At 39.9% G+C, this 8,975-nt stretch overlaps 2 protein-coding genes across 4 annotated transcripts in view; one reads left to right on the top strand and one right to left on the bottom strand.

Moving 5' to 3' along the window:
* The first annotated feature begins 150 nt into the window (after nucleotides 1-150).
* Nucleotides 151-2,814, top strand: josd2 (Josephin domain containing 2). Of its 2 annotated transcripts, none has more exons than XM_008431560.2 (5): nucleotides 151-414; nucleotides 629-757; nucleotides 1,956-2,081; nucleotides 2,280-2,474; nucleotides 2,657-2,814. In XM_008431560.2, the coding sequence occupies exons 2-5, from the start codon at nucleotides 636-638 to the stop codon at nucleotides 2,766-2,768; spliced, it is 555 nt and encodes a 184-aa protein (XP_008429782.1). In that variant the 5' UTR covers nucleotides 151-414; nucleotides 629-635; the 3' UTR covers nucleotides 2,769-2,814. The 2 variants fall into 2 exon arrangements, with proteins under 2 accessions (XP_008429782.1, XP_008429781.1); XM_008431559.2 differs by having other exon boundaries at nucleotides 151-537.
* Nucleotides 2,815-5,156: 2,342 nt separating this feature from the next.
* The window catches only part of ttyh1 (tweety family member 1), a 28,700-nt gene continuing 24,881 nt past the window's right edge, over nucleotides 5,157-8,975 (bottom strand). Inside the window, exons 14-15 of one of the 2 annotated variants that reach the window (XM_008431561.2) lie at nucleotides 6,895-6,973; nucleotides 5,157-6,231 (exon numbers count right to left, since the gene is read on the bottom strand). In XM_008431561.2, coding sequence (XP_008429783.1) covers nucleotides 6,148-6,231; nucleotides 6,895-6,973 — 163 coding nt within the window. In that variant the 3' untranslated portion in view covers nucleotides 5,157-6,147. The remainder of the gene's footprint in view (nucleotides 6,232-6,894; nucleotides 6,974-8,975) is intronic. The other variant, XM_008431562.2, reaches the window with a different exon arrangement.

The raw sequence follows: 8,975 nt of genomic DNA, 5'->3' as shown, positions 1-8,975 counted from the left end.
TCTATCTATCTATCTATCTATCTATCTATCTATCTATCTATCTATCTATCTATCTATCTATCTATCTATCTATCTATCTATCTATCTATCTATCTCGTTGTTTTCCAAATGGTCGCAATCTTTCACTTCACACGATTCACCACTAGAGGGCACTACAGCACAGTCTCACCCTCTTTGGAGTTGCAATCTTTGGAAGTCGTAAGTTAGCTTCATCGACTGTTTTTAGTTTTTTTTAAATTATTATTATTTATTCCAGTGGGTTAAATCTATTATTTGACACTGGGGTAGTTTATTTTACCGCTGTTTTCGGGGTGTGTGACAATCTCTCAACAACAGCAGCATCACAACAACAACAAGAGCTCTACTTCCGGTTTTAGACTCCAGCATCATTTGAGGGATTTGCTTTATCAGCAGGTCAGTGGTTTCATTTGGCTTTTGTTGAATAATAATAGTCCACTCTGCTGCTGTTTTCCCGACTGCCTGCAGCCGAAAACAGAGTACAATCAGCGGACTGTCACAAATAGGCTCGGCGTCAGGGTAAGCAGATGCTAACTAGCTTGAGAAGAGCTGTAACGTATAACGCTTCTCGAAAACGTTACTTTTTTTCTCTCTCTGTGTGTGTTTGAAGTTTTAGTATGAACGACGTGGAGGTGTTTCACGAGAAGCAGCGCTTGGAGCTGTGCGCCATACATGCGCTCAACAACGTGCTCCAGGAGCGGGTGTTTACCAAGGAGACAGCCGATGACATCTGTAAACGGTAACCCAGTCACTTCACCCTGGCACGCGCGACACTTCATCTCTACACACAAACATCAGATCTGACATTTTGTGTCAACGAATGGCAGTTTTAATCACCAGAAAGTCTAAGTTGTAAGACATAAACAGGATAAAACAACAAACAAAATTCAGGTCAAATTGAACAGTACCTTATTAAATGCCGCTGTAACTCTTACTCAATTATCTTAAGAGTCAGTGTAGATGGTGAAGCTGTGGGTAGGAGACCCTAACCCTAACCCTAACCCTATCATTAATTTTGGATTTTAATGTTTCAAAGGCAAAAAGTAAAGGTAATTTTATTTATATAGTACATTTCCAGCAACAAAGCAATACAAAGTGCTTTACGGGAATTAAAAGGAAATACAAGCAAAATAACAAACCAAAAGAAGAAAAAGAATATAATGTTAATCTAAAGTATGTAAACTAGATACTCCCATTCAGGGTTGGTAGATAAGTAAGTATTCTCTGGTCTAATTCCTTAGAAGAATAGGAGTCTAAAAAGTAGTTGCTAAAGTAGTTTTTCGGGATTCTAAGTTTGTTATAATTCCTTTTCTGGGTTGCAGTAATAGGAGTCTCTCTGAATAATAATCTAAAAATGTATCTAATATTGGTCTAAATAGTGAATACTCTATAGTTTCTTTAAAAAAAAATAAGCTAAAGAGTGACTAATAAACTAATAAACTAGAGTCTCTGGATTTAAAAGTTTGTTCAAATTCCTTTTTCTGTGTTCAAAACTCTAATTCTGCTGACACAAAAAAGGCATCATGTTTCCCAGGTAATCCACATTCTGGTGTTAAAGGCTCTAACTCTGGGCAGCAAACAGAGAGTAAATTAGGTGACAGGCAGCCTTTAAATTGGCGAAAATACCAGCTTGTCTCTCCACTAAGTGGACAACCATGGTGCTTGCTGAAATAGATTTGCTACATTTCAGACAAAGTCACTGTTATGAAAATGTAAGAGGGACCTTCAGGGAAAACGGTGATGCTGCTTTGCACAAATAAAGCCATTGTGGCTGCAGAGACCACTGCTCACATTGTTGATCTTCAGCCTGAAGGAGCATGATGCAGAATGAGTCATGATCCTGGTGGGTTTTTGACAAACAACTAACACTGATTTAAAGACGAATCGGAGATGGATAAAAACTTGCTTTTATTTATCACTAATTCCTCTCTCCACAGGTTAGCTCCACAGTGTGTGGTAAACCCCCATCGGTCAGTATTAGGCACAGGAAACTACGACGTTAACGTGATCATGGCAGCACTACAGAGCCGAGACCTGGCCGCCGTGTGGTGGGACAAACGCAGGTGAGTGGTTGAAGTCGTCATGAAATGTCTTTTTTTATTAGCAATCCATCACTATGTTATAGTACCTTGCAACAGTGTAATATATATATATATATTTTATTATTACACATCATAAACTAAATTGGATTTAATTCTGGACTTTGACTCTTCTGAACCACTGAATGTTTTTATTTATCGCTGCCTTTTGTAAACCTGCAGGACGGTTCAGAGTCTCTGCATGTCAAAGGTCCAGGGTTTTATTCTCAACGTTCCCTCCCGAGTGTCTCTGGGCATCGTGTCCCTCCCGCTCCGGCGGCGGCACTGGCTGGCGGTCCGGCAAGTTAACGGACAGTACTACAACCTGGACTCCAAACTGAAGGGTCCCGCCTGCATCGGGGGAGAAGCAGAGCTACGGTAGGAATGTGACCTGCTACGAATTAGGTCAAATCTTTGCTCTTGTTGCCCTGCTTGAACTACGTCTCAGTGACTGAGTCACTCCCATGCGAGCCATCACAAGGCTCTTACTTCACTCTTTTTGTTTTGCTTCTGCACTCTGCATTCTTCTTCTAACACTTTCCTTTCTTGCTTTCTTGCAGAGCATTTCTCAGCGAGCAGCTGTCCCAGGAAGTGGCAGAGATGCTTCTGGTGGTCCGACGGGACGTGGAGGAGGACGGGTCATGGTTAAACCCCGACAGCCCAAACAACTGATCCATTTTTTTCTTTTTTTAAACAAAGCTCCTCGGGGAAAACTACAGACTTTTTTTTTTTTTTTTTTTTAAAACACTTCATTAATGAAAAGTATTCAGGGAATGCACTAAAATACACTTAATAGACACATAAATGAAAATCCAAAGAGAAGCAAAGGGTAAAGTTTACTCTTGAAATGAAGAAGTTTCTGATTGTAACAGCTATTGAAGATTTCCCTCTGGTATGACCCCGTGTCTTAAAATAAGGACGAAGCTGAAGTGGGGGTAGTTTGAGACAAATACGCTAATGAGAACTGACTGAACTGTTTGCAGTTTTACTTGTAGGCTGTGTTAATGATTGGACGGCCGTGTTAACGGTACCTTAATTACTGAAACACGAAGGTAAACGTGTCCTGAGGTGATTTTCTTTGTCGTCGTCTCAGATTTGGGTGATTCTCGGCCATATCGGGACGTGCCGGTGAAGCAGCTGCGTTGTCTTTTTCCTCTTTGTCGTTTCTCTTCTATGCACTGCGGAGTGGGATTTGCGAGGTTGTAAATGTGTATGGTTGTGCTCATGCAGGCACACTTACCAGGATGGCTGAACTATGAAGCAGGATCTGTGGCTACGAATCAGGAAACTTTGTGACTCTGCCTGCTGTGAGTTCATATCGTCACAACGGCGGATCTTGTCTGCTCTGTTGAACTGAGCTGTAGGCAGCCCGGGTTGTCAATACACATAAACACACCTGCCAATCATTTTCAGTGGAAAAAGAAAACAACTTTTTCTACTGAATGAAAGTGTTTTCTTATGCTCTGCTGTCTCTTGCTTTCCCAGACAAGAATCATTATGAAATAGACTTCTATTTGGGAGAACAGCTGATTGGGTTATTAAATTAGTTCTTGTTGACATTTAATATGTGGGATCAGAAAGAAAGTTATTCCCTTTCAGAAGGCTTCCATTGCAGTTTTTCTTGTAGTTTCCAGTCTCCTTTGCACTGAAACATCTACCAGTTTTCTGATTGTGGTATTCATCCAGTTCCCAGATTGTGACAGTATGGGCTCCTTTTTGGTTGTTTTTGTGTTATATTATTGAGACTGCACAGTACTCCAACTACTTGGCTTTCAATTCTTGTAATTTTATGCAAATATTTTCCACAAAAAAAAAAATAAAAATCTGCGGGCACTGCTAATTGCAAAGAAATATTGGTAACACTTTATTTGAAGGGGTGTGCATAAGACTGACATGACACTGTCATAAACATAACATAACGTCTGTCATGAACATGAAGGAGTCTTTATGAATGTTTGACAGATGTCATGAAGTGTCATTTGGTAAATAATGACACTTGATGCAAAGTTGCTCTAAAAGTTGCATTGAAAGTCCATTAAAAGTGCCAACTTTGCATTAAATTATAATTTACAAAAACATGCAAAGTTGGCATTTTTAATGGATTTTTAATGCAACTTTTAGAGCAACTTTGCATTAAAAGTGTCATTATTTACCGAATGACACTTTGACACCTGTCATAAACATTCATAAAGACTTGTTTATGTTCATGACAGGTGTTATGTCATGTTTATGACAGTGTCATGTCAGTCTTATGCTCACCCCTTCAAATAAAGTGTTACCGAAATATTTATCAAAGTGAGGTTGTACGTTTATTTTGGAACCCGGAGATATAATTTTGGCCCTTTTGTGCATCAGTGTGTGCTCCCAATTTTTATTCTGAAAACTTTTTAGAGTTCTATAGATTTGTTTTTTTCACCCTGGAAAATGTCAAATGCCTAAAAAAAGAAACCTAAATTATTAAAAGTACTTGCAGATGACAGGTCTAAGCACCAGAAAATGTCACACACTGAGTGTTCAGTGAGCTTGTTAGGGGATGATAGTTCTTCTAAAAAGCTCCCGCATAGATCCATGTCTCATTTAGGAAAAGCAGCGTCGCAGGATTGACGTTATCGAGCCAGAACAAATTAATATTCTTGAGTGTTTTTAAGCCTGCTTCATAGTTCCCATGTGAATCCTCATCAAAATGTACATCTTATGTCTTTATTTTTTTCTAATAAGATGCGACGATGCAGGCAGAGTCTTATCTGCAGTGGGGTTTCTGTTTATTTTGATGAATTATCAAATAAATTCAAGTCATTTTCAGCCATCTGTAACACATGCAAAAAAACAAAGCTGTTCTGTGATTGGATGCTGTATTTATGTTTGTATTTTTTGTCTCGCCCGTTGAACTATGCATACTCAAGTAAGTAGGAGCGCCGTCTCTGATGGACACTAGTGACTAATCCTGAACCTTTTGAGTTCCTGCTGTTGATGCTTATTTATAATAATAAAAAACGTGGACCTCTTGTTTTAATCTATTGCGACGCACACTGTTTTGTTATAAGAAGGAAGCAAAGGCTGTTTACAGGTTATTGAAGTTATTTTTATTTATATTAGACTCTCGAGTGTAAAAGGATGCCATTCAAAAGGAGCATAGGTAACCATACAAACTCAATTAACAGGGTCAGTTGGCAGGGAAGGGGGATTCGATGAAATCTCAAATCGTACCATATATACACAAAACATCTTGGAGAGATCCCAGAAACCCGATGCTATACATAGTTATTATTGCTTGTTACGGTAGAGCTACTGCAGCACCAGTAGCAAGGGTCATATTGCTATGTACCTGCTGTCATTTGCGTGGGATTTGTAGTTTTTCCACTCCGAGTGGCAGTTGTAGTTCTCCATTAAACAAGGTAGAGTTTTTCTCCTTTTTTTTTGTTGTTTTTGTTTTGTTTTTCCTTTTAGACAAAGGCTCATGAATACTGAGATACGGTCGACAGTGAAATATACAGAGTAGCATCATTAAGTAGTACAAGGAAAAGACAGAATTGCCACCTATAAAAAGTAATAATAATTTAAAAAAAGATGTATACCAAGTGAAGGAACTGCATAACCATTCACAGAAAAAATGAGTTGTTTTGCTACGAGCCAGTGTTTTGTTTTTTTTTCCCTACACAATATTCATATAAAAACATGAAAATAAAACGGGTGGTACAGATACATGTAAGAATATAAAACTACAACGCTTGTAGCATCGATACCGCTCAGACTGGCCTCGTCACTGTTCACAGTTTACACAGATTTCCAACAAACAAAGGGGGAAGAAGTTAGACCGTGAGGCGTCGATTCGTAGCTTCGCACCAACAACCAGCAGCGTCGCAGCTGGTTACGTCAGCAATCCCTTCCTTTTTTTAAGTGCTTTTAATAATATTTTTTCAGTGGTACTGATTCACATCTAGCATTCACTTTATTTAGATTAGTTTCTTTTTCATTTCATTAAAGTGTCCATTCATATGAAAACTAAACTTTTTTTTTTCTATACATTTTCTAGCAAAAAAAAACAAAAGAATTAACGTGAATACAGGTTCCTCGAATGGGAGGGGTTGGGGTGTGATTGATTTCCCCCGTAACCAGTCAGCATGCTGGGAGAGTACTGCGCTTCCACAAAAACAGGAGGTCGAGATGGTCCAGAGACGTCGCAGAGGGGAGAAAAAGAAGAAAAGACATTTATTTCTCAGACAAGTGAAGATAAACACGACAAAGGTTTCAAGTTTGGCAACAATCAAAACATCCGATACGTGTTAAACATCTTTAAATCATCGTAAATAAAATGCTTCTATTGAACTTTTTCATCAATTTGAGGATATGCTGATTTTAACAAGCTCATATTTCTTGCTGAAAAGTTGCATGCAAGTTAGTTTTCTCTTTTTTCAGACGTACTAATATATTTGCATTAGAAACTAGAAAAAAAAGACAGTAGGATTTTGTGTTTGCAGTGGAAGGCAGCATTAAACAAGCTTAAGTGCCGATTCTGGACACCACTGTCGCAGAGTAAAGCTAAAATTACAAGTTATAGTTTTGCCAGTTTAAAATCAATGTAAAAATCATGTTTTACAGTGTGACGGCATATCTGCTTCAAATATAAACAATGAATCACTATAATAACAACTGCTATATAGTTCTTAAGGGGAAATTGGTATCAGGAGGTCAAAGCCACAAAATTCTGATCGGTGCGTCTCTGTCCCTGGCGTGAGCGAGGACCTCGATGGAAAAATGAAACACATCATGATGGCGTCATGGGCACAGAGGAACTCACAGAGGGGGGTGGGGACTGCCTGTCAGTCAGGGGTAGGCTCTCATAGCCAGGGTTGCCATTGGAGGAAACGTTTGGAGTCCTGTGTGGAGACAGAAAGAGACAAGGACAGAAGAGGGAGGGAGAGAAGGAGCGGGGAGAGAAGGGGGAGGCAGGGGTGAGACACAATCAGAATGACACGAGGGACGAGGGGGCCGCAGGGTGACGGGACCCAAAGACAGGTAAAAGGAAAGAAGAAGAGAGAGATTAGAAATAAAGTGCAGAAAAGCACAGCACTTAGTGTAACTATAAGCACCACTGGCCCTCAAGGGAAGCGCCAGACAGGCACACAGTCCACTCCTGATGTAAAACAGAAACCTGCATTTAAGATTAATTCATCACCAACAAACCAGCTCTGATGTTGCTCTAATGAACTTTGACTTGCAAAAACTCAAAACCTCACCAAGTATTTCTGGTCTAGTTTCTAGTGCAAATACACAAAAACTAACTTAAGTAACTTTTCAGCAAGAAATAGGAGCTTGTTTTATATAAATAATTCCTTTCATACTGATAAAAAAAAATTACTAGTTATAAGTGAAATAATCTGCCAGGAAACTTTTGCCATATTATAAGTTGTAATGTCTTGCTCCACTGGCAGATTTTTTCACTTCTAAAATGGGAATATGTCTTGTTATAAGTGAAATAATCTGCTGGTGAAACCAGCACTTTTTCATCAATATTAAGGAATTGTTTACTTAAAGCAAGCTCCCGTATTGTGCTTAAAAGTTACTTTTGTCTTATTTCAAGAGCACAAACATATTTGCACTAGAAACTAGACCAGAACTACTTGGTAAGATTTTGTGTTTTTGCAGAGATCTGAGTAAATTTAAAATGAGTGGACTATGCTTTAGTGCTTGCTCTCTTCCTAAGCTATGTCAGTATATTTGTATCTGTGTGATAATATTATCAATGAGACTAATCAGAGTGATTTATAGCAAGATAGCACCAAATAATTTGAGGGGAGGGGGGAGTGTAAAAGAAGGGGAACCAAACGGGGATCAGGAGGATCTTGGAGAGAGAGAAGCAGCAGGACAGGTCGCAGGGAGATAATAACCTGAGCGATCCGGACACCACAGTGAGGAGACGGATGAGAGCGATGATGCAGGACTGGGGAGTAGGGGGGGTGGGGGGGCCGAGGGGTTTACCTATCGACAACCTGAGCCTCACATCGCCGGAGGTTTTTACGAGCGCGGCCTTGTCAGAGAGGCCCTCCCCCTCCGGCACAGCAGTGCACCTGGACTGCTGTCCAGGAGACAGGAGGCCGTTTGCAACCAGATCTGTGAAATGTCCCCGAGCGGCACTACATCGTCTGTCCTGAAAACACCTGACAGACGGATAGACAGACACACAGACAGACAGACAGACCGACCGACCTCTGGAGCTGTGTCTGTTCCTCTGCCTACACTCTGCTTCACACTGACCTGTCTGTGTGTCTGTCTGCAGTTCATGTGCAGCTCTGTGTGTGTGCATGTGTACATGTAGACACTGAGACTACAACTGCATCCCCAATAATTCAGAAAGAGTTGATTTATTTCCGTAATTAAATTCAAAAAGTGAATTCCTTTTAATCTTTATTCTGCACAGAGTGACGCATTTCGAGTTTTTATTTCTGTTCATTTTGATGATATTGGCTTACACCTTTAATCAAAACCCTAAATTAACTTTCTTAAAGGGCTAGAACAGGTTAGTTTAGATCTGTGAGCTACACAAAACATGTTCATTGCAGTATTTGAACAAAATTATTCTTAGAAAATGAGATTTCAGTTTTTTAGGGTGTCTTTACACTCACACATGAAAATGGCTTCAAACAGATGTGCAATTACACAACCGTACATCTTTGAAAAGCAGAAGTAGAGCCTCCTGCACAACCAACAAGAATGTAGAAAGTGGTTTCTGGATGTTAAGTCAACAACAAAACACTTTATTCTTTTTTCCCAGCGCATACAGTCGTGCAACCAGCTGACCAAACGTGCCTGGGTTGCTTGGTGACGGGGCTAGACTTAGCAGGGGTTGCTGGGTAATGGTGCAGTGCCCATGAGGTGTGA

Source organism: Poecilia reticulata, linkage group LG16 (assembly GCF_000633615.1).
Source record: "Poecilia reticulata strain Guanapo linkage group LG16, Guppy_female_1.0+MT, whole genome shotgun sequence".
Taxonomy (NCBI): Eukaryota; Metazoa; Chordata; class Actinopteri; order Cyprinodontiformes; family Poeciliidae; genus Poecilia; species Poecilia reticulata.
Note: the sequence above shows the minus strand (reverse complement) of the source record. Positions and strands in the feature narration are given on the sequence as shown.